Source organism: Podarcis filfolensis (genome assembly GCF_964270895.1).
Source record: "Podarcis filfolensis genome assembly, chromosome: 6".
In the NCBI taxonomy this organism is placed as follows: domain Eukaryota; kingdom Metazoa; phylum Chordata; class Lepidosauria; order Squamata; family Lacertidae; genus Podarcis; species Podarcis filfolensis.
In genome coordinates, this window is record NC_139609.1 from 18,682,838 (window position 1) to 18,708,135 (window position 25,298).

At 40.1% G+C, this 25,298-nt stretch overlaps 2 protein-coding genes across 3 annotated transcripts in view; one reads left to right on the plus strand and one right to left on the minus strand.

Moving 5' to 3' along the window:
* Positions 1 to 25,298, plus strand: part of LOC310765406 (complement factor H-related protein 5-like) — a 316,979-nt gene that overhangs the window by 196,275 nt on the left and 95,406 nt on the right. The gene's annotated exons all lie outside the window — the stretch shown is intronic.
* Positions 191 to 24,191, minus strand: ASPM (assembly factor for spindle microtubules; the record flags this gene model as incomplete). 2 transcript variants are annotated; one of them, XR_014549554.1, is made up of 25 exons in its annotated part: positions 191 to 511; positions 603 to 775; positions 1,199 to 1,375; positions 1,684 to 1,838; positions 2,732 to 2,924; positions 3,662 to 3,832; positions 4,276 to 4,410; positions 6,022 to 9,380; positions 9,687 to 9,821; positions 9,936 to 10,058; positions 10,163 to 10,308; positions 10,414 to 10,618; positions 11,876 to 12,091; positions 13,286 to 13,371; positions 13,459 to 13,604; positions 13,701 to 13,876; positions 14,391 to 14,521; positions 14,606 to 14,747; positions 15,240 to 15,307; positions 15,527 to 15,769; positions 17,523 to 17,669; positions 18,022 to 18,117; positions 19,414 to 20,707; positions 21,978 to 22,121; positions 23,877 to 24,191. XR_014549554.1 is itself a non-coding variant. In XM_083620230.1 (25 exons), 25 exons carry the CDS (start codon positions 24,189 to 24,191, stop codon positions 406 to 408), a joined length of 8,274 nt encoding a protein of 2,757 aa, XP_083476356.1. In that variant the 3' UTR covers positions 191 to 405. The 2 variants fall into 2 exon arrangements, 1 of the variants encoding a protein (XP_083476356.1); XM_083620230.1 differs by having other exon boundaries at positions 6,030 to 9,380.

Consider the following 25,298-nt stretch of genomic DNA (forward strand, 5'->3'; position numbering starts at 1 on the left):
AAAAGTAATGAGAAAGGTAGCACTTACAACTAATATGGTTCAGCTTGTTTTCCACAGCAGATTGCTCAGATTCACAATGTGGAATACATGAATATGCAGATATCTAATCTATTTTGCTAGGTTTAATAGTTATAGATCCCAAATCTCCAAGAACATCATCCAAACAAAACAAAAACCATAGCCAATAATGTAAACAGAATGGTTTCCATTTTATTGTACAAAATCTCAGCCTTTTAAAAAAAATGTTACTTACAAATCATATCCAAGTAATTAATAAAGACAATACCAATCACAAGCTGACATACAAAAATGTGCAATAAAACTGAGATAGATTTATATGAAACTCTACATAATATGAAAGCTGATCCTGACAATGCTTTTTTTAATATCATTTTAAGTCATTCTTTAGTAATAAGGAATTCCAAGTGTATCCAACACCATTTGAATTGCTTGCAGAGGATCAACAATCTCTTTTATATTATCTTTCCTTAAAACCCATTCTGGTCTCTGCCTGTAGGTGAAAGGGGAGGAAATTGTACTGAAAAAGCAGAATATTTTTTTTCTCTTTTAAGCACGGAAATTGAAAGATTAGGATTTCTTACCTTGAAACTATTGTTGTCCTTAGAGGAGTTGCTGGGACAGAGAAATGCCCATTTTTGTATGCGGCCAACTTCTGTTTGGCAAGTATTCTTCGTGCATCCATTTGATGTTTCCGTGCTGTGAGTTTAAACAGGCTCTGAAGGCGAGTAACTACTCGTGAGCTGCCTCGGATCTCCTAAAAATTAAATCACATTTTACAGTTAAATACAGTGTAATGCTTAGTTCAGTGAAACCTGAAATGGGTAAACTTTTAGGAAACACATAGAAAAGCACCAGTTTTAATGGAAGTGATTAAGACCTCTCACCATCCAATCCTAGAGTGACACAGTTACAAAGCTTGCCTGTCAAAGATCCTCCAACAGCACCATTGCTGTTCCCAAATATCAGGTCTCCAGAAACACTCCCCTGCCATTCTCAACAAAGGTAAAATGCAATTGGCACGCACTGGCTGCGTAAAATAGCAGCTTTAACACACTACCAGCCGTGTTTGTATATTAGGAGCCACTGTGGCAAATCTCTCCTGCTCATCCCTCACAAAGGGGAAAACAATTCCACAATAGTTAATGATGGAATGGAGTGGAGAGCAATCAAAACTTACAGAAGCTCTTCTTGAGTCCTTTGAAAGAAGAGCAAGCAGGCAGCACGTCTTGGTAAAAATGCTTCCACCTTTCTCTGAAACTTTGTCGCCAGCTCTCTCTCTGTACATCTGAAGTAGGTCCAATAAAGTATCAACACAGTTCTCCACTGTATAAACAGCTTCAGTTGTCTTTTCATACTTGAAAAGAAAAACAGTTCTGGTCAAGTACTTTCCCTCCAACTTTGAGCAAAGAAGGTCTCATTGTAGTTGAGACGGTCTTAACAGACTTCTTACACTGGATATATAGTACAGTGTAAACAAAATAGCAAAACAACACTGTGATGACTGTTAGTAGATTTGCAGGAAGGAGTGTCCTCGCTCCTGCCGCATTCTGAATTGGAGCTCTCAAGTCCAAAAGTAGTGATCAAGACCAGCTCTAAGCCCCAAATTCTGGCAATAAAAAGGGGACTGAGACCATTTAACAGAACTCGAAAATGCAGAAGTACCTTTGACAAATTAAGCAGGACCTGGACAGAATAACGTATGACATCCATGCTAGGGACACTGCGATTGCAACTCCGTATCAAAGTAAAAATAGTGGGTACTGCTTCATTCTGGACCATACTTTCACAGCAAACGGGTGATAGTCGGGTAACAACCTCTGGAGAGGGAGAGAGAAAGAAATATAGATCAGCCTATTTTCAGGGTGGCAACAGTTGGATGAAATGCACCATGGAAATAGTGGCCAGTTCTCATTGACACACAGTAATTGAGATAGAGCTATGGTTCTCTATTGGGGGGTCTATGGCACCCATCAACTGTCAGGGGCAGCATGGGACCCAAAAGCACGTTTCCAGGCACCATGCAGGTCATGTGACTTGCACAAGCAAACACCCAAATTCTGCACTGGGACATGTTGGAATGTATGGTGCACCATTCACATAACAAAAACCACCACAGAAATATCAACATTTTCAAAAGTAGGGGGTCCATGGCATTGCTTTTGAAAAACAAGGGGTCTGTGGTACTTAGCTAATGGGGAACCACCAGGGTAGAGAAGTTTAGTGCTTCTCAGTGCATGAAGTGGGGTTGGATTGGATTGAATGCTATTCTACTCTGTTCAAACAATCCCATTTTCCACCACCCACTAGGAACACTGGTCCTTCCAATATGAAAGTACAGTGGTACCTCAGTTCTCAACCATAATCCTTTCTGGAAGACCATTTGAGTTCCAAAATGTTCGAAAATTGAGGTGCAAAGGGCTGTCTGCAAATTCAATTGAGAAAATGGAAAAACACACAGAGGAAGCTGTTCGAATTCCGAGGTGCGTTTGAAAACAGAAGCATTTATTTCCGGGTTTTCGACGTTCAGGTTCTGAAACATTCATCAATGGAGAAATTCGAGAACCGAGGTACCACTGTACTAGGCAGGTAATAATGATGTAATTCCACCACCACCCCATCTTTACTGCTACACCTTTTATGTTGGTAAATTTGTAGAAAGAATGGTATTTATGGTGTATTGGGAATTATTTTTAATCTAAAAAATACAAACCCAAGTCTTTTAAAGCTGCCAGAATGTAAGAAAAGTGTTTATATTTGAGAAGCCGATCAATGGCAAGTGCTGTTCTGTTGCATAGCTTCTTATCTTCGTTGCTTTCTTTATTGGCAATCGACAAGCTATCTCGCAGAGCTCTCGTTTTTGCTGTGTCAGTCTTCTTCCTAAATGAATACCCTCTCCACAGTGACTTATGATGGATGAGGGTGGGGGCGAGGGGGAAAGTGATTTATATTGAAGGAAAGGGAGAAGAGAAAGCCTGTTACATTACGGAATATAATTTTATGGTTTTCCAACCAATTCTAACACAACTAATATTTTGCATTCAGCGGCTTCCAGGCATCATTCAGTGTTCAGAAGCAGAATAGAAAAGACGTGTTCATGTCTCAGCTGATTTTATTCTTATCTTTATCTTTTCCAGTGGTTTCTAGAATGTTTGCTTTCTGTTTACTGATGGGTTTTGACAATTAAAGCAGCAAAAAAATACAGAAAATATTCAGATTTTTAGATAAAAGGTGGAGAGTAAAAAACTACTCCAATTCCATTCGCCACAGTGAATAAGTGAAAGGAAAGTCCAAATGTAGACGTTAAGAATGGAGCCATGCACCCCATTAGAATCGATAAGCATATCATTCCTGCTGTGGCAATATTCCCATCATCCTTAGCAAACGCAGGAAGCTGGCTTCTATCAAGTCAGGCCATTAGCACATCTTGCTCCTCGGAAGAGAATACCAAAGGCTAGTAGTGACTCCTGTGTTTCAGACAGGGGTCATATACAGTCCACCTAAAGATGTCAGGGGCTGACTGTGGGCTTTTTGTATTCAAAGCTCTATCACTAAGCTCTCACACATAAGAATAAAACAAGGCCTTAAATATAACCATATGACTCAATAAAACAGAAGCAGTCTCTCTAGGACCTTGGTTTACCTGAAATTTAGTTACTCCATTGATTAGGGCTTTTTGGTTCATGCCTTCCTGAACCGCATTTGCAGCTACATTTCTGCAGCTCTTCCATCTCCTCACCCTTCTTTGTATTTTAATAATATTCTCACGATCTTGAAGGTATCTCCTCCTCTGCAGTTTTGCTCGATACCACCTCTGCTTAAACACACACAGGACAAAGAGAAAAATATTTTCTTGCTAAGATTACCTATACATTTTTAAAGGAATTAAATAAATGGTCTTGATGAAACTAGGAACTTCAAGACATGTGTAAGTACAGTGGTACCTCGGGTTAAGAATTTAATTCGTTCTGGAGGTCCATTCTTAACCTGAAACTGTTCTTAACCTGAGGTACTTTAGCTAATGGGGTCTTCCGCTGCCGCCGCACTGCAGCAGCACGATTTCTGTTCTCATCCTGAAGCAAAGTTCTTAACCCGAGGTACTATTTCTGGGTTAGCAGAGTCTGTAACCTGAAGCATCTGTAACCCGAGGTACCACTGTAACATGAACTAATAAAAAAGACTGAGCATTTTCAAGAACAGAAGAGGGACTTGGTAGAAAGAAGCTCCTAGAGTAATACATTTGTTCTAAAAGCTAACCTGAATGTACAGAACTGAAGAGAGCTGCAAGTGTGCTTGCTTCGAGTGAAAAGCTCTGTAAGCCCTCTGAATTCTAACAGCAGCGAGATGATGATATGCAGCAGCTGCAAAACGAAGGAGAAAACTCTGCCGGCTCTGTGCAAAACCATAAGGGGCGGGGGGGGGGGGACAACACACATAAAAACAATTAAAATGTATAAAACGGCATCACAATTGTAACAGCAGTAAAAAATATTTATAAATGTATCACAGTCGGTATAATACTGTCAGGGAACTGACATCGGAGCCAGTAGTGGAGGCAAGGCTCCCAAGCGATGCCGGAGAAGGACCCAGCAGGGAGAGAGGGGAATCATCGGCTGGGGAAGGAAATCAGCGTAACACCAGGGATAAAGGGGGGCGGATGGAGGAATCGGAGAGGGGGCTCCAGGACTCTTCGCCGGAGACCAGCGGGGAGAGCACAGGTCCTCCGCTACCCACACCCACCCTGCGCAGAAGACTTCCGTGCAGGGAAAGTAGGCGTAGACTTGGCGTCAAAGAACTTCTTTGCTGGAAGAAGTTCAAGAAACGCCCACTGACGGATTCTGCTAGCGACTGAACAGCCACGAAGTGAAGGGCTGTCCAGCCAGGAAAAGGTTTAACCAGGCAACCTAGCCAGGAGTGGCGGCAACGTACGCACGAGCAACCCCTTATAACCATTACAAATACTAAAAGTAAAAGTTACTTCTTGGTGAACACTCATTAATAATCTGTACAGCTGGCCTAAAACATTACCATGGAAGAGGTTGGGAGGGGGCGTTTCACAGCCATGGGGAACACCACAAAAAGGTTGTGCCCACCCCATCTCTGCCTGGTAGTCATGCAAGGAAGGCCCCTGTACCAATCTTGAATCCCTGGGTCATATGGGCATAGATAGTTCTGTAAGGACCTTAATCCAAAACTGTAAGGTCATTGCCAGGCAATTTGACTACCAGCAGTAGACATGGATCTCAAATATATCTCTCCACCCCCATCATTCAGCCCAGACTCTGAGGGCCTTCTGGCAGTTCCCTCACCGCAAAAAGTGAGGTTACAGAGAACCAGGCAGAGGGCCTTGTCGGTAATGGCGCCCACCCTGTGGAACGCCTTCCCATCAGATGTCAAGGAAATAAACAACTATCTGACTTTTAGAAGACATCTGAAGCCAGCCCTGTTTAGGGAAGTTTTTAATGTTTGATGTTCTATTGTGCTTTTAATTCTGTTGAGAGCCGTGCAGAGTGGGGAGAAGTAATTAATATTAATAATAATAATAATACCCAAGGAACTTGAACAAGAAAGTTGCAAACCAACTTGCTCTAACGAAAACTAGAAGTTCCCCCTGCACCACTACCACTTTTGGTTACGGCTTTCACTTCCGCTTCTGAATCAGTAGAAAAAATTTCACAAGATCTAGACAAATTTAAGCACTTTTTAAAAATACCTTAGATTTTGATAAAAGACAGATTTGGGGCCGTTGCTTCAAGCTATTTTGTATAGAAAAACATACAGTATCTCCTTTTGCTGGTATACTATTTTGTTCCCAATATAAGATAGAAAACCAGCAGAACAGAAAAAAGCACAGAATGAGGTTTAGGATTCAAAGAGGAAAAGAGCATATTCATTATAATAAGAATCTAGCCATATTGCCCACCCTGCTTTTGACTCAGAGGAGTGGTTCTTGTGTATATATATTACAGGAATCAGTAACAAGTAATGTTGAAGTAAGTATACCTAAATACCTGGATACTTTTCAATCTGCAGAGCCTTAGATGTTCAAGGAAACTCCTGACAGTAGCTTGCATAATGATGATGCTCTTCAAAGTTTGCAAATAAGCTACTCTTTGGTGTTTCATAGCCAGGTAAGACCGATAACGCCGCTGTATTAAAAGTGCAGCTTCCCAGTATTTCTGGTATTGTTCCATGGCTTTATTTGTACGGCGATGAGTCTGTACTGCAGTAGCTGCTGTTCTGAGGCGAATAAACTTTCTACGAGCCACAGTCATGCGAATGAAGGACTGAATCTTTCTGGCCGCACGAATTTCCTTTGCCTTTCGGCGTGCTACCCTTCCACGATAGGCAGACTGAATAGTTATCACAGCCCTGCGTATCAACTTGTAATGTCTGCGCTGGGCATGCATTCGATAGAGAGACTGGATGAGAGTTGCTGCGACGTGCATAGCTTTCACTTCTTGCCGTGTTCTTAACTCTCCGTATGTGGACTGAATCATTACAGAAGAGTTCTTAATTGCCAGGTGTGCATTTTGCTGGTGTTTTCCCTTTAGGTAAGACCGGTAGGAATTTTGTATGGTGACAGCAGCACCTCTCAGCTTTTGGTAAGAGTCCCTAGCCCTGTGCATTCTAAATGTTGCTTGAATTACCTTTGCTGCTAAGTGTTTGCGCTCAATTTCCTTCCTGATTTTAAATCCTCTGTAGAAAGACTGGACACAGATAACGGCTGCACAAACAGAAACGTATTCCTGAGCCAGCCTCCTTGCCAGAACTGATGCTCTGTACCGTCTCTGAAGGACTACAGCAGCTGCTTTCAAAGCAAGGTATTTTCTACGTTCTCTCTGCATTTTAAAATTCCGCTGAAGCACAATGGCAGCTTGGTGCCTTTGCTGACATCGTCTTGCCTTCATCCAGCGAAAAGCTTTCTGGATGCAAATGGCAGCACTTTTAGCAGAGGAATACTGCTGGGCTGCAGTTTTGCACAACTTATTGGCCCTGACTTGAACCTGTATAACTTTGGCTGCCCATTGTAATTTTTTGTAGGAACACTGCTGCCTGTGCCTTCTATAGTTACTCTGTATGACTGTTGCAGCATAATGTTGTTCCCTCAAGATGCATCGCACTTTCGTTCCTCTGTAAGCAGCCTGAAGAACTAAAGCAAAGTGGCGATATTTTAAGTAGAGTCCTCTAGCGTGTTTCATCTCACGGTATGCTCTATAATGCTGCTGTATGGAAACAGAAGCAAGCTTCACAGCTTGGTATCGAGTATAAGCTGTATGTCTTCTAAAGGCTGCTTGGATAACTGTAGCAGCCCCATGCATCTGGCTCACACGTTTCCTGGCCAGCAGGCCTCTGAAGGCAGACTGTATTACGATGGCAGCTTTATAGAGATGGACATACTCTTCACGCTGCTGTTTAGAGAGTACCATTGCTCGGTACTTCCTCTGAATCGTCACAGCAGCTGCCTTAAGAGAAGCAAACCTTTGCCTCTGAAGAAAAGTTCTGAATCGCCTTTGGATGGTGGTGGCAGCCATACGCATCCTTTGCAAATGGAGCCTCGCTTTCATACCTCGGAAGGCAGCCTGTATTTGGATGGCAGAAGTCTTCATCTGCCTATATTTGCGCATCTGAGCATTGCGACATTTACAACCACAATACCACTGCTCAATCAGTTTTGCCGCTGCAGTTAGCTTCAGGAAAGATTTTCGCTGCTTGTACATTCGATAAAATGACTGAATAGAAGTTGCAGACTGGTGCAAAGCTTTTAGCTCCTGTCTAACTTTCATCCCCCTGTAGGCAGCCTGTAGTACAAGAGAAGCCTTCCTTAACTTGAGATACTTTTCCCGTTCCATTCTCCCTCTGCAATGAGCTCTGTAGTGCGTCTGAATTAAAATTGCTGACAGTTTCATTGCCTGATATCTAACCTTACTCTGATGCATTTTAAACATGGCTTGGATAATAACTGCTGCTTGGTGCATGCGTTGAATTTCACGCCTTGCTCTTACGCTTCTGTAAATTGCTTGCATTTTAACAACTGCAACCTTTAAAGTGAGGTATTCCTGCCTTTCACTCCTGGCTAGGACAGCAGCACAATACCACCTTTGAACCTTAACAGCAGCCCTTCTGTAACTTTTAAACTTTGTTTGACTGATGTGCATCCTGAAATAGGACTGTATGACTACTGCAGCGTGGTGCTGTCTTTGGATTGCCTTCCTCACAACCCTCCCTCTCCAAGCTGCCTGGAGTTGTACAATGCTATTGCGAAGCGCAACATATTCCTGCTGTTGTTTTCTGCCCAAAAGTTTGGCTCTGTAATGCTGCTGAAGTGTTTGAGCAGCATTTCTCACCATCCTGAACTTTTTCAGAGCCATGTATCTCCTAAAGGCAGATTGTATTTTAATTGCGGCAGCATGCCAGCTCTTAATGCATTTCTTTACTTGCCAGGAACGCAGAGCTGCCTGCAAGAAAATTACAGCTGTTCTTGTCTTCAAAAACCTTGTTCTGATTTTGGAAGCCCTGTACCATCTCTGAATCACAAGGGTAGCTTGAATCAAAGCTTGGTATTTTCTTCTTGCAGCATAAGCCCTCAAAGCAGACTGGATCTTAACAGCAGCCACTTTCTGACACTTAAACATTTTCCGTACTTTATTGCCCCTGTAAGCTGCTTGCAAACACACAGCAGCCTTTTTTAGCTGCAAGAACTTCTGCCTCAGAGAAGTTTGCTTTCTGTATGCACGGTAGTGTACCTGAATGACACAGGCAGCTCTGACTTGTCTACACAATAAACGAGCTTTCATTCCTCTATAAGCGGATTGCAGGAATATAGCTGCTGAACGTTTCTGCAAATATGTTTCCCTGTCAATTTTCCTCATCCTGTAAGCTCTGTAACGCTTCTGAATAGCCATCACACACAGTCTTTTCCGTTTGTAAATGAATTTAGCTTGAAGACATCTGAACAAGGCCTGTATCTTGATAACACTGTGTCTGATATGTAAGTAATTGTTTCGATCTCTGGTCATCCTGTACCATGACTGAATTACAATTGCAGCTCTCTCTTTCTTTGCTAGTTCAGTTGCTTGCAGTCGCTTCTCTATTTCAACTTTTGAATTCATTTTGCAGCCTTTCCATCTTCTAAATGCAGACTGAATCACAAGCGCTGCCTGTTTCATACTTTGATATTTTTGGCGATGGGCTTCTGCTATCAAAAAAGCCCTGAAGTGCCTCTGAATAGTGAGAGCAGCCCAGCAAACTTTTTTATAAGCAGCAACAGCAAGGAACGTTCTTATCCTTGCTTGCACAATAATTGTATATTGCCGAAGCTGCAAGTATTTTCTTCTTGCGTTGTATCTTCTCCAGTAAGTCTGGGGTGGAAAAAGTGACACACAGCTGTAAGAATCAGATTTCACTGCACATTTACAGTTTTAATACAAGAAAAATGGCCAATTCTTTCTATGCATATATTTTAAGTAAGCTGGTGGACTTGAACAATAAAATTCAATATTCTTTATACAAAAGTATGGCATATAAAGTGTTCTAATAGTGAACCATATTTTACTTGGTTCTGAAATCTTATTCTGAGCAGAAATGAAATAGCACCTGGTAATCTCAATCGGCTAGGAAATGCAGTAATTTTGACATAGTAATTTCTCATGAAAAGTCAATCATACCTGAATGACAACAGAAGATACTCTTTCAACTTCTTCCTGCTTTGCTTTTTTTAATTTCTGAAGTTTCACCTGGGCCATGTATCTTCTCCAATGCTTCTGAATTACAACTGCACCTTTTGATTTTTCTTCAAAACTCTAGCAAAAGAAAAATTCCACTGCTGACTGAATATGTTCATATAGCATCGATAGAAACTGTAGAATCTATCTGCTGATAATTTAGGAAACATGCAAAGTAACTCAAAGAAATACCTTTGCTAATCTTGTTTTCAATCTGTGTTCCCTCCACACTGACTGAATCAGTCGAGCTGCTCGAATCTCTTTAGAAAGATTTACAAGTCGCGAACAAAGAAATGACACATAGGCAATAACTACCTACAGAAAACCAAGAGAGCAGAGAACATACAGAAACTTAGCAAGTTGCAATAAAAGTAAGTTGTGATTGAACAAGGCAATGGTGAATTGACGTGGTTGATTACCTTCTCATCAGGAATTGTATTGGACATGTCTGAAAGGTGAATCATAGCAGGAACACCACCAAGGTCAGAAATTGCAGCATTAATCAGCTGGAAGTTTCTCTTCTCATTGTCAAGGAGTTCTTTATAAAGCACGGAAGAAGTTATAGCTTTATTTTAAAAAAAAACAGACAAAAAAGATTGAATTTATTAAGTCAAATAAAATGGTAATAAGCATCTTCCCTCTGCCTTCAATAATCATTTAATGAACTCACTTTCATCAAAAGCTCCATTGAGTACAGTCAGAGAAGAATCGGACTCAGAGGAAGAATTTAGAGCAACTGTACCACTTTTGGTGCATTCTACTGTTAGAGTTGTGCGCTGGCAGATAGCTTCCAAAGGCACATAACATGGATGATAATGATGAATCAAATAACACAACACTCTTCCATCCGAGAAGGATACTGTAAAGTTTTCAACCTAGTTAAAACACAACACCAGTTAAGCAAATATTTTCTGCCAGTGGCTTCTCTATTTGAAGGTTTGTATCAGCATACCATGTGCTAATAAAGCTGAGTTCTAGGCCTTCATTCATTCCTTTCTTCCAATGGCTTTTTTCTTTTCTTTTGAAAAGCAAATCTAGAGGGGAAATACCCTTCCCACACCACTGTATTCAAAGTCTGAAAATTAATAACTTTAATACCCCTTGCACTTTACAGCCAGATAACTGTGGTAATAATCTTCTTTTACTAGGGGTTCTCTAGGGGTTATTATACTGGAACACTTGCAGAAATTACAGTGGCATGAAATCTTCAAAAACAGTACTAAGTTAAAGTATAAATTTGTAGCGTACCAAAGAAAATCAGGTTAGGATCTGCGTGTCCTGTTTGGTACAACAAACCTTAAAGAAAGATGTTCTATAAAAAAACAGTATTTGGTGATTTACCTTCGGCAGGTTTCAGAATAGTAAGTTCTAAGAGATGTGCATGGGATGGGCCACAGCTCAGTGGCAGTGCATGTGTTTTGCATGCAAAGGTCCTGGGTTCAATCCCCAGTATCTCCAGGTAGGAACAGGAATGTCCCATCTAAAACCCTGGAGATCTGCAGCCATTCAGTGCAAACAATAGTGAGTTAAATGGACTGAGTTAAATGGTCTGACTCAGTACAAGGTCGTTTCCTACCATTTTCCAATTCTTTCCAAGAAGCAACTTGGACCATGAAACAAGTAAATTTATCCTTGGTGTTTGTCAGATTAGCTTTGATGCATCAACAAGAAGTTACCATTTGATATGGCCATCGTTGTAGATTTAAACAGTCCATCCAAATGTTTCCTTTAAACCAGTTTGTTGGAAAGGAAAGGGGAACCTATTGATTTTGTCAGTACTGTTTCATAGGAACATATGTAAATGCCTAATGTCAGGTCATTAGGCACCCTCTCCCACAAAAGGATGAAATCCTAGCATCAATGAAGTTTAATAAGAAACAGGCAGGCAAGATTGCGGCAAGTACAGTCCATGCAGGATCATGACCCCATTATGCCATTTTTCAGTCATTTATAATGCACCATAATAAAAACATGCTGAACAGCCAAATAAATAAACATCTCCTTAAATCTCAGTCCCGCTGATTAAAACTGGCTTCCATCAATTAGTTGTGGTCTATCAAATAATACTTTCGTCCCTTGTTTGCTTATTGGGGAGGAAACAGAACAGAGATGATTATTGGGAAAGTTTTTACCTTGACATTGTAAAACCCACAGACGGTATTGACCCAATCCATCAGCATCTTTACATTTTCACTGCAGCTTTCGGATGAATAAAAGTTACTGCTGTCTTTTCTCACTTTGTTGGCAATACGAGATTCTAAAGCAGCAGACTTCACTTTTGTAACGTGCATGTTCTTCAAAAAATCAATTTCTTCTTTCAACTGATCCCTATCAAGGGAAACCTCCACCTTAACAAGAACAAATTTAAAATATTATTTCTAAAGATGAGGGTTTCTGATCTTTAGAGATATGTACGTAAATCACTGTATTTCTCAAAGCATGCTAAACAAATGACAAATAACAACTATCTTATCAGGACAATGCTAGCAGAACAAGTCCAATCATGTTTATTCAAATGCAACTCTCATTTAACTTAACGAAGGTTATTCTGCAAGCAGCAGGATGGGTTTTCCAGAAACCTTTGTTTTAGAAAATGAGCTTATGAAACAGCGGTAACATTTTTCAGTGGAAAGATAAAGCACTGAAAATGTCCTGGCCCACATCACTGCTCTAAGGTGAATATAGCAATTGCATACTAAGGTGGAACATTCGGTGGACAGGACAATGTCAATCCTGACAAAACACAAACTTGCTCTGGTTTAAAATTTGGAGATGGCTAAATAACATATGAAAGAAAATGTAAACTGGTTATGCACCTGTATAACCAATTTAAGATGAACAAGAACTCTTCCGACTCCACAGCACATTTTGTTATGTGATAAAATTAATCAAGACTATTTTTCCATAATTAATTTCAATGCTCGTAAATTTGTTGATAGTATTTTTAAAGGCATCAGACCTCGATGTATTCCCTTTTTTGATGCACCAGTTCTGTACATTTCATGTAACATTTCACATCACTACCAATTATAAAAGCATAGCTCATCTAACTATGTAAGACATACGGCCTTTTCTCCCACATATTCAGTGTTCCCCATCTTGCAACTTGTGTAGGGGTTACGTTCCAGGGATTGTGTGCAAAGCTGAAGCTGCATGTAGTTAAAACCCAGGAAGCAAGGTGGAGAAGCTTAAAAGCTCTTTCCACACTTTCTGTGATTTCACAATCACAATTTCTGTGATTTCAACAAGCTGGCTGCCAGCATAAAGCTGTGGTTGTACAAGTTAAATGTATGGAAGTTGGGGGTCAACTGTACTGATGTTCTACTTTACATGCAGTTGGTGAGGTCATCTCTGTGCATTTGGTATAGGCATGGAATTGCTTTTGAGAACTGCCCTTCAGTAGTATTGGCTTCTATATACAGACCATTTTTTATACAGCACCCCATTTTTTTGAAGATACAATATTGCAAGTCCTAGATGCATACTACACATCTTCAATATATGTTGCAGAGATTAACTGCCAAAAAATCATTATGCAATACCTGAAAAGCAAATACTATTTTCCACAGCAGTGCAAGTGTTTTCTCTCTATGCCGGTCCACAATATCCTTAGCATCAATCGATGTACCTATAAATCAGTCAAATAGGTTACTGATTTGCAGCATCCACACATTTATTTTATAAGGGGACTACTTTCTACTTTGCTGGCACTTACCATGTTCATCTTCCAACTGTATTCCATGATCTTTTAGTACTTCAAAGGCAATCTTGACATTATGCATCTTTTGAAGTCTACTTATTGCAGGAACTCTTAATTTTTTGGAAAGACTCCAGTTTGACGACAGTAGTTCCAATGCTCTTCTGAAAATACAAATATACCATGTTAAAAATATAGCCCATTTCCTCAAGTGAAATCCTTCTATAACTTCAGCAACAAAATGCAGTGAAAAGACTTACACTAGACGAATGCCACATTGCAAATCTGTGGCTAGATTTGTTACGGCAAAGTCAAACTCATCAAGTGGAGTCTGCACGTGATGAACTGGAAAGCCCAGGAAATATAGATGGCGAGAAAGATCACCTTCTCCACTTAGAAAATCTCGGGAAAATGCCAGCAGTATCTCTTTACTAGACTAGAGAAAAGGCAACAAATTACATTCATGCAAGATTATCAGTTCTGTGCGCACATCATAGGGCTCATTTTCAAGTAAACAGTCATAAGATTGTGCTGCAAGGCAAACAGGAATTCTCTTAACTTCCAGTACGTTTAACCCAGTCATAGACTTTAGCTACAAACATTAATAAGACTACTACCTACCACAGCCTATAAAAAGAAATTGCTAAATGCCTATTCCTCAGCTAATAAGCACACAAAATCAAGCTGCATTTGATAATGGCAACTTAAAATTCCTGTTCTAGCCATAGAAGAAAATTACCACCTCAGGAAACAAATGTAAGTCTTAAAATTAGTATCTTGTGGCTTCCACATATATACACTCAAATCTACTAATAACATTTCTTCTTCCTATATTCATTCTGCCCTCTTTTGTTTTTCTTATGTAACACCGTGGTACTACTTCTTTTAATGGAAAATTCCATTTTTAAAAATTACCCAAAAATTTCTAATTATGTACAAAACAAAAATACCTTGAATTCTGCATTTTTACAAAAGAGGCAAGGATCATGATCAATAATTCTAGACAGCTTGGCGCGATCAAGAAAGCAAACCAACAGAAGAAGTTTTTTCAGCGTAAATTTTGACAATGCTTCTTCGTGTCCTGTAAGAAAATATCAGATTGTATATAGAGCTGCATCTTAAAAAGTATAAAACAGATTATAAAACAGCAAAGAAAAATACCTACCATCTCGATACAAGTGAGGCACACTTGGGTGCCTATATTCAGCTGCAATATCTGGATTCCACAACAAGCGATTAAGTATAAACATTGCCAGGCCCATTACATCGCTGTTGCTCTCTAAGGCAATTAGCTCACCATAGACTACCTTTCATTAATGAGAGAAAGAAAATCCACTTTAAACAAAACAAAAACCTTGCAGCAATAGAATTCAGATCTTCAGAGCAGATTTATTAAAAGAACTATAGCAATATAATATTAATTATATTTCCCTTGACCACGAGTGATGGCAGATGACAGGCAAGCAGGTGCCGGGGGGGTGGGGGTGGCTTCATGGTTCCCCATCCTTCATAGTTGTCAACGTTTCTCTTTTTTAAAGGGAAATGCCCTTATTCCAAATAGGATTCCTCGCAAGAAAAGGGAAAAGTTGACAGCTATGCACCCTTGCCTTTGAGTCATGAAATAAGGATAATATCAAAGTCTTAAGACCAGTTCTACTGATTACCGGCAATCACTATCACCAAGCTTTATGTCCCTAAGGCTGATTAATACAGATTCCAGTACAAATCTTAGCAATTCTCTACAAGAGAATATCTTGCTCAAAGAACACTTTGTAAACATTAAGAAAATACAAACTTACTTCCAGACCTATGCGCAACCATAGTGGGTTATAGCATAAAAGCCAGTTGAGGATTTTCTGTCTTTCACCTGCAATGGACACAGAAGCAAAAGCAGGATAATATAAAAATCTGGAAAGGATGTTACCTAAGAATATACCGTGAAATTGCTATTATCAAGCTGTGGATTGTGGATTATAGAACCGAAGGCCATAAATAGACCTGGCCACGTTCTTGTATACAATTTCCCACCACAGTTCAATTTTTCTACATATGTGTAGGAATATCTGGAACACAGCTACATTCTTACCAATATCCTTCCAGAGATGTCTGTCCTTCCGAATTAACAAGTGTTTTGATTCAATTTCAATCTCCAGCCTTTTTATTGCTTTAACCATCTCGTTTGATGTAAATAAACGGCAAGCTGAGCGACGAAGTTTGTTCAGCTTGCACCGTGCTGTATAAGCTCTTAGGGATACTTCTTCTTTAGTTGGTGCTCTAGGAACGCTTGATTTATGAGACTCTGCTCCTAAGATAACGGACACCGCATTGACTGGAGAGAAAACAGTTGCAAGTGTTAAAATCTACTTGGTATTATAACTTTTGTTGTAATATGTTTGTAGTTTTTTCTTGATTTCATTGAGGAGATAAAGAACTGTACAACTTTTAGAAGACATCTGAAGGCAGCCCTGCATCGATAGGTTTTTAATGCTTGATGTTTTATTATGTTTTAATATACAGTGGTACCTCGGTTACATAAGCTTCAGATTACATACTCCGCTAACCCAGAAATAGTGCTTCAGGTTAAGAACTTTGCTTCAGGATGAGAACAGAGATCGTGCTCCAGCGGTGCGGCAGGAACAGGAGGCCCCATTAGCTAAAGTGGTGCTTCAGGTTAAGAACAGTTTCAGGTTAAGTACGGACCTCCGGAACGAATTAAGTACTTAACCCGAGATACCACTGTAGGCTGTAAGTTGCCCAGAGTGGCTGATGAAACAGAGCCAATAATAATAATAACCTTTTTGTAAACCATTTTGAGGGTCATTGGGTTTTTTTTGTTTTTTTTACAATTGAGCGATGTATAAATTTTATGAAATAATTAAAATATAGCCTCCTTCCACAAAGTGCAGTTTATTTCACTGGCTTGAATCAACTGGATCAAAATACCCATAGAAGCACAATGTTTTGATTGGGTGGGAAAGCTGAATTAATGGATTGTTCTTCCTTGCTGTAGGAAACTGGGCTTACTGGCCTCTTGACCCTCTGCCACCTATGATGCTATGATAATATTTGCAATCTTTGAAGAGAGTTCACACAAACTTTACCCAGTGTGCATCCAGGATTATACAAGCTCAAAGGAAAGGGTGCATTTATAAGTCATGGTAAACCACAGCTAAAGGTCTACACTGAACGTGCAGATCACTCACACTTCGCTACTGCCCACTAACAAGAAGGACAGGAGCAACATACCAAGATTCTTGGCTAAGGGTTTCGCACAAACTAGGGATTATGGCTTGAAGCAGAACTAGCCAGTATTGGAAAGCCAAGAATGAACTTCCTTCAGTTGTTGCTAGCAGATGAGAGCAATGACCTTCCGTGCCAACTCTGAAACACTTGCTAAAAACTTCTATTCTGCCAGGTCTATGAAGGCAATTAAAGGGTATCTCACCCACAATGATCTATTGATGTTTGTTTTAAATTTCTTTTTGCTTTTAATTTGTTTTTAACTTTTTATGCTATTGTTTAGTTTTGTTTTTATATTGTTGTAAACCGCTGTGATATATTCATGATACAGCGGTATATAAATATTATTTTATAATAAATAAAGCAAGAAATGCTCCAATATGCTAACAATGGAAGCACGCAAAGGGAGTGGCACTTTTTCGGCTGCACAATCAATTTTGTAAACTGAGTGAGATGACTGGTGGGCAGAAGAGGCTGCAGATCTGCCACCTGACTTAGGAATTGATGGGTTTAAAGCTTTTCAAAAAAGCAACACCGAATAACAGAAGCAGCACTTCACATGTGAGCTTTCAAGTTAAAGTAGCTCTGTGCACATGAATGCAGAACGTCAGCTCAAATGAAATACCACATCAGATTACATTAATTTATCTGATGTGATAGTCATATACCAGTTTTAAGTAATTTTGTTGTTTTATATTCCCAGTGGAAATAGTATTGTTACTCTAATATTTATATTGACAAGTTAATAAATGAAAAGATTTTAAAGTAAGCCAAGTGGATTGCTGAAGTCTAGAATAATTCTTATATATGTGAAACATTAAGACCCTGCAAATCTCTTTTACCTTGTGAAGTATCTGTTTTCACAGTGAAGTCATCAGGAGTAAGTACAAAATTCAACCACCAAGTAAAACCTCGTTGCTGTTTCTCTTTCCAGCACTCATCGTAAAACATGTTCTTGGCCACAAAAGGCATTGGATGTCTAGGAATGTCTTTGAAAAAAGATTAAAAGTTACATTACATCTCAATTATGGACACCAGGTTGGATCCAGAGATCCACCCATGGAAGAAGGTAGGTAGGAGGTGACTTTCCCAGTGAGGAACTCTGCTCAGTGGGGTAGACTGTGGCGCAGGGCCTGAGACACCTTTTCCAAGGGCAGCGCAACAGCAATGAAAACATGTATTAATTTGCAGGCTTTTACTTTTGGAATATGCCTATACTCTGAAGTTGTACTGGTCAATCTAATTTCAGCTAAAATATAGCAAATGTGTTGAAACTGCCACTTGCACCAAGAGACTTTTGTTTTCATGGAGAATAACAGAGCACAAAGAATTTATTTTCACCTGTTTTTAAAGGTTTCACAAATGTCAGCTGAGACTGTGCCACTGGAATAATGTTCTTTGTTTTCCTACCAGTCCTCCATTTTTTAGATAAGGAACCTGAAAATTAGAACAAGAACGAATTGTAATATTGTGAAGAACACAACAGAAAGAGACAACAAGAGGGGGAAAGCAGAATGGCAGAAATATATTACTAGATTCCTCTGGAAGGGGAAGAAACCAAAAAAGAAAGCGGTGGATTTTCCTTGCCGGATTTAGTATTATGAGGCATCCTGTTTATGCTGGTTAAAAGAATGGATATTATTTAAAAATACTGATGGTTTATTAGACCTATTTGGCTGGCGTGCATATCTTTGGTACGAGAAAGTTAAAGTTTATAAAGCTTTTTGAACCATGTAGTAAGCAAAGCGTATGGGGAAAATATAAAAAAATCATTAGAACAAAAAACACCATGGTGGCTTTCACCACTGGAGGCGATGTCTCTAAAAAAAATTAACATGAGAAATGATTGGGTATCTTATAAATAATTATTAATGGAAATAGATCATGAGTTGAAATTAAAGAGGTTTGAGGAGGATTATTAACTGATTGGTTAAAATACTATCAACTTAATGATATATTTAAGATGGATAAAAAGAAAGGTTTCTTTAATGAAACCTCTAAATTTGAAAAGGAGCTGTTAGAAAATAAGACTACATTACTTTAAAAAATCTAAAAATTATTCTTAGAATGGTATACAAAAGACAAAAAGGTCAAATCACTGATGATACACTGGGCGAGAGATTTTGAATATAACATACAATTGGCAGAATGGGGGAGGTTATGGAATCAGGATTTAAAGTTCACAGCATGCTATACTTTGAAAGAAAAGTATATGAAAATTATGTACCGTTGGTATTTAACCTCTAGTAAATTAGCTAAAATGTATAAAGCAAGATCAAATGAATGCTGGAAATGTAAAGATAAAGAGGGCACCTTATATGTGGTAGACTTGTAAAGTAGTAAAATAATTTTGGGAGATGATATATAATGAATTGAAAAAAATGTTTAAAACAACCTTTCCTAAGAAACCAGAAGCTTTTCTCTTAGGAATTCTAGGTGCCAAAATTCCAAGGGACTAGAAGAGACTATTTATATATGCGACTACTGCTGCCCAGACAATATTAGCCCAGAGATGAAAAGAAGGCATGGTCCCTACCAGAGAAGAATGACAGATTAAACTGATGGACTACTCTGACTCAATGTCAAATGAAAGCAATACGCTTTAGGCCTATCAAATGAATGTAATTTGTTTGAAGAGCAGCTATAAATGGTCACAGTTGGTCTTTATCACCAAACCATGGCAAATATTTTATTTAACATATCCAAATAAACAGAAAAAAAAGGTTAAAATACCTGGTTTCTTTTTCTGACTTTGCTTTTCTCCGTTCACACATTTGGGATTCGATGCTTTCAAAGCACTGCAATCTTCATTTTCCACAAAGGACATCATTTTTTTTCTTGCAAAGTTCTCCACATATTTACCGCTTTCGTTATTAGTATCTTCTAAATATTCTCCACTTTTTCTTTTATGACTATGTGATGTTCTTCCTAAGCAAGCTGAAGCTGTTTCAATTCTGTGATATATAACTGGAGGTTCTATAACTGGAAGTTCTGGCAACATTTTCATTTTTGCTGTTTCAGGAACATTATCCACAGATCGCTGAATTGCATTAGAAAGGCATTTTCTAGATTTTGGTTTTAATAAGTTCCTTCCTTGTCCCTCAGGACAACCTAACTTACTTTTAGTAACTGTGTTGCACAACAGAGGCCTTTTTTTACCATGTTCTTTCTGGAAGCAGCAAATTTGATCTGGGTCATTTTTCTTGCACCCACTTGCATTTCGTTCAAACTTTTCAAACTGAAATGTTGCATTTTTTTTACTGTGTGCATCATTAAGTTGCTTGCTTGAAAAATGAGACTCCACAGGAAAAGTAAAAATTTGCCTTCTTTCCTTCTGTTGTGAACAAATTGTGTAAGATCCCAAACTTGAAGAATGGGACACCGATTTATGTACTTGTGAAGTTGGCTGAATAACTATTTGATTCTCTTTTAAAAACTGATCAGGTGAAAGAACTGGCACTCTTGTAGCTATAGCAGGCTCTTCACAAAGTTCATAGCTATTGTGTACAAAAGAATCAGGGCTTAAAATTTTCCTGTGATTCAAAGGAAAGCTTTTCAGATTTTCTGGTGTGCAAACTGAATCTGTGCTAGAACTTTCCACTTTCACTGAACTAATATGTCCACTTTCCAATTTCGTTTCCACAAGATCATCACACTTTGGCATAACAGTACAGGTCTGTTTTGTATCCTGCTGTAATTCATTATATGGTGCTGTACCAATAACAAAATATGGAATTGATCTCCCCATTGAAAGAGGGGAATTAGTGACATGCTGTTTTTCTTGCAGTATGGGATCAGTTGGAGAGTGTAAGAAGCTATTTTCTAAGAGGATTACACTGTTCCCACTAGGTGAAATGCTGCATCCATTCACTTCCAAGTTCTCACAGGCTTGTAGAGGGCTTCTAACTCTTCCAGTTTTTTTGGACATCTGAAAAGTTTCATTTATATTTTTGATTATGGGAAGTTTCTTCTGATATTGCGATTGCCGCGAAGGAGCTCTCTTTTTAACTGTATCCCAAAGACTTTTCTGAAAATGACACCAACACAAATATCCAGTTATTAATGTGCATATACTGAGAGCCCTTATTAGCTACGTAGCCCTTCCTCTTCCTCACTGTATAAATAATGCTGCTCATAGCCTACTTAATGCTGAGAAATTCAGGCGTCCCCCCCAGTTACGCAATGCTCCAGGGCCCTGCACATATAAGGAAAATTGCATTATGTGAGCAGCATCCTCTAAAAGCCTCTTAATGCTCATTTCTTTCCTGCTCTCCAGCTATCTGTCCATACAACTCTCTCTTCAACTAGAGTTGAAGCTTTGGGCTGGCTGATGGATGTGTGGAAAAGTGGCTGCTGTTGATGCACTATCACACATATCGGCTGCTAGTTGGGGAGGCTGAGCCGCCGAAGAAAAGTGCCACTGCGCCTCCAGTCCCTTTGGAGCTTCTTCCTCCCTCACTGTAGTCCTCTTCAGCTCCTTGCAAGCCATAAGGACTCTCCAGCTCTCTCCTGGTTTGAATCTACTGTGGTACCTCTGTTTATAGACAGGATCCATTCCGGAGGCACGGCTGTATCCCAAAAGGTCCATAACTGGAGGCGCCCTTCTGCGCACGCATGTGGCGCCATTGAGCACTTCTCCACACACAGTGAAACCCGGAAGTATACACTTCCAGGGTTGCCACGTTCATAACCCGAAGATTACATATCCAGAGGGATACATAACCCAAGGTACTGTATTTATTTAATTCCCATCGCCACGCATGTGTAGTCGCACACATGTCAATCGCATGTAAGTGGAGGGGTGCCTGTACTATTTTTTCCAGCAAGTATCAGTAGTGACACAACTTCGCAAAGTAAAAGGAAATAAGAAGCTATGAAGAGCCCATGTATTGTCATTTTAAAAAAATACTCAGAATTCATACAGGTAGCATCGCTGCATATTTATTCACACTGGGCATTTTTAATGGTGTAGATTTCAGAACATCTGGCAATGCTAGGGATGGTTAAAATCAAACCAAGGAAGGTATATCAAGAATTAAGCAGGGGACAGTGAAAGAGACCTAGGAAGACTTTCCAAAACCTTGTACCTCTCAGATCTATTACCTATGGAAACCCCTGACAATACCAGATCAGAAAGTTTAGTTTCTGCAACTTCAACATGCACTGCACAACATTCACTCCTACCAGTGGTTTACAAAGAGGCATTTTCAATATACTACAGCACTTGTATAACTGGAACTGCTTTGGAAGCCAAAGCAGACTGGGAAAGTTTTCTTATGCATATATACGTTTCGTACCTTTTTCTTTGTAGACTGTTCAGCAGAACCCAGCAAAACTGCTTGATGTTTAACAACATCATTTACAACAAAAGTTATGAGCTCCCGCACTTTACCACCTTCCAGTGGTGTCCACGTTACTGAAATTAATATTCTCTCTCCAGACTGCAAAAGAAAAGCATAAAACATAGAAAGATGGTATATTTCCTTTGACAGGCAACTGCAGGACTTCTCAATTTACAATCTCTTTCCATTTCTGTGTATGCCACAAATGATGTCTAAGTATTTTTGGCTAGATTGCATCCCCCCATCAAATAACGTATGAGCCATATACGAATGTGGTTAGTATTTTGCAGCAGTGCAATGCTGCACCTGTGGAGATACAAAGGCTACAGTGGGCAGAAAAAGAATAGCATAGAAAAGAAGTTGATACAACAATATTAGCCAGTAAGCTGTTCGCAATACCAGGTTTAAGACCTCACCTTGAATCAGAAAAAGACCAGTTAAACCACAGCACAACACTTCAGTCAATGCAGAAACGCACAAGAAAAATGGTACATATACACACTAGAGATCTCATATCCCCAGGTCTCTCCTTCACAGAACACATCTGTGTGGACCCCAAACATTAGAAATTGAAAGCTTAAACCACCCATCCCAAATCAGGCAAGGTAGACAGACTTTTTTCCCATTTTCCTAATAAGTGGTTTACCCCGTTATGCTATAAAATCCTTTAGCAAACTCTCCTAAAATCTACTGGGCACATTCCTTATGGCTAAAAATACTCTGCAAATATGTAGTCACACTATAAAGATATATGCATTACCCTATTTCATGCAATGATATTCTATTGTACATCATCATTGGTAAGAACTGCTGATAAATGTTCTCTGAATATCCTAGTATTCACTTTTGATTTAACATACATTTGTCACCTTGAGTAAAGTTTTGTCTGTAGAAACAATTGATTGTTGTTAACACACTAGTACTATTACTACTCTGCAGTGAAAAGTTCCAGGGTGTTACAAGTGTATACAGGGCCGGATTTAGGTCTGATGAGGCCCTTAGCTACTGAAGGTAATGGGGCCCTTTATATGTCCAGCTGTCCTTTGTCAACAACAAATTGTTGCTGTTTTTTGTGCTGAATATATGCTATAAGGTAATTTATGGACCTAATAGGTATCTAAAGCCATTTGCACATAACAAATAGGAGCCTACACAACACAAAACACTGTTGATTTAGGTTTTATTCTATTTTTTATCTTATATTTTGGAAATGTACATCCAGTTTTCTTTTCCTTTAATTTTTTTTGGGGCCCCCAAGAGAGTGGGGCCCTGAGCTATAGCTTGTTTAGCTTATATGTAAATCCGGCACTGAGAGTGTACCTGGACTCACATGTGCACAGCCAGCACTCATACATGTTCGTATACACACAGCTGACAGGTTTAAGATCTCTTCACTTAAAATCATATGCAAAGTTACACCCACCCACCCACAAATATATATATGTGTGTGTGTGTGTGTGTGTGAGTGTGAGAGAGAATATGAGTGTGTGTGTGTGTATATGCAAACATATGCAAAGTTACACACCCACAAGTGTGTGTGTGTGTGTATATATATATATATGTGTGTGTGTGTGTATATGTGTGTGTGTGTGTGTGTGTGTATATATATATATATGTGTGTGTGTGTGTGTGTATATATATATATATATACACACACACACACACACACACACACATATACATATGCAAAGTTACACAAACACAGACACATATATATTACACACGCGGAGCTCCGTCCCTACTTTAACCCTTCCTTAGCAGGGGCAGAGCTTCCGACAGGCCAGCAACAGTCCCGAGCAGGGACGCCCCCTCCCCACCTTCCTTGATCATTCCCCCCGCCGCCGCTCTCCTCACCTGCAGCAGCCAGTGGCGCGGCTCCTGCACGGCGAAGCCCTTGGCGGCGGGCGGGGGTCTCCCGACGACCACGCGGACGGGCTCGGCGTTCGGGTTCTCGAGAGCCAGGCGTCGGAGGCGCGACGTGCCCACGCGGACGGCGCCGAAGCTGAGCAAGGGCGCCGGCGAGAAGGGGACCAGCGTCAGCGCGGCGTCGGCCTCCTCTTCGCCGCCGTCGTCCCCTTCGCCGGCCGTAGCCCAGCGCCGCCGCCGCGGGCCGCCTGGACTCGCCCTCCGGAGCCCCGTCGCTCCCCCGTCCTGCCTCGAGACGGCCATGGCTCCGTCGACCAAGGTGGGTCCCCGCCTCCTCGTCGCCGCCGGTTCCGTTTTCTCTTCAGGAATACGGTCAAGGGCCTCGACAGCAAACCGCCTGTCTCCCCCTCCCCTCCCCTCCCCCCCTAGCAACCCGGCAATAACAATGATCTTCGGCAGTTAGGAGTCCCAACCGCCAGTCCCGAATTTCAAACCCGGCCGCCTCCACCAATCAGGGTGGCGTCCGTGAGAAACGCGGGACCAATCGCCGCGCGGAACGCCCCCGCACCCAATCGCCGCGCGCGCCGTTCGGAAAACGCCAGCCAATGGGCGGCGCCCTTCAACCAATGGCGAGCGGGAGTTTTCCTTTAAAACTGACGCCTGCGCGGGGCGGGAGAGTGGGCTCACAATAGGATGCCGTGAGATCCCTAGCGTCGAATAGGGCAGCGGGGGAAATTATTTTTGTTGTTGTTAATTAATAACTATATACCATTGATTGTACTAATATAATATTATAATATAATACTGTATTAGAATAAGATATATTAATTGTATACAATTAATTATAATAATACCATATACCGTGGTACCTTGGGTTACAGATGCTTCAGGTTACAGACGCTTCAGGTTACAGACTCCGCTAACCCAGAAATAGTGCTTCAGGTTAAGAACTTTGCTTCAGGATGAGAAAAGAAATCGTGCAGCGGCAGCACTGCAGCAGCAGGAGGCCCCATTAGCTAAGAACAGGTTAAGAACAGTTTCAGGTTAAGAACGGACCTCCGGAACGAATTAAGTACATAACCAGAGGTACCACTTTTGTATAATAATATATATCTAATAATTAAATACTACTGGTTATATTATACTATAATGTAGTAATAGACAATCATTAATTATATACAGTTAATCATAATACCATACTATAGTATAACAATAGATTATAATAATATATAATTATCAATATAGTTTTTTTATTGTTAGAATAACCTCCTTTTTGAATCGCTCTTACAAACAAGCTGCTACAAAATAAGGAAGATGATTCAAATTCAGCTACAAGTCACAATACGATGGTTGCAGGTTTATCCTCTTAATACACAGCTGCATAATCCTACCTTGCAGATAGATGGTCCT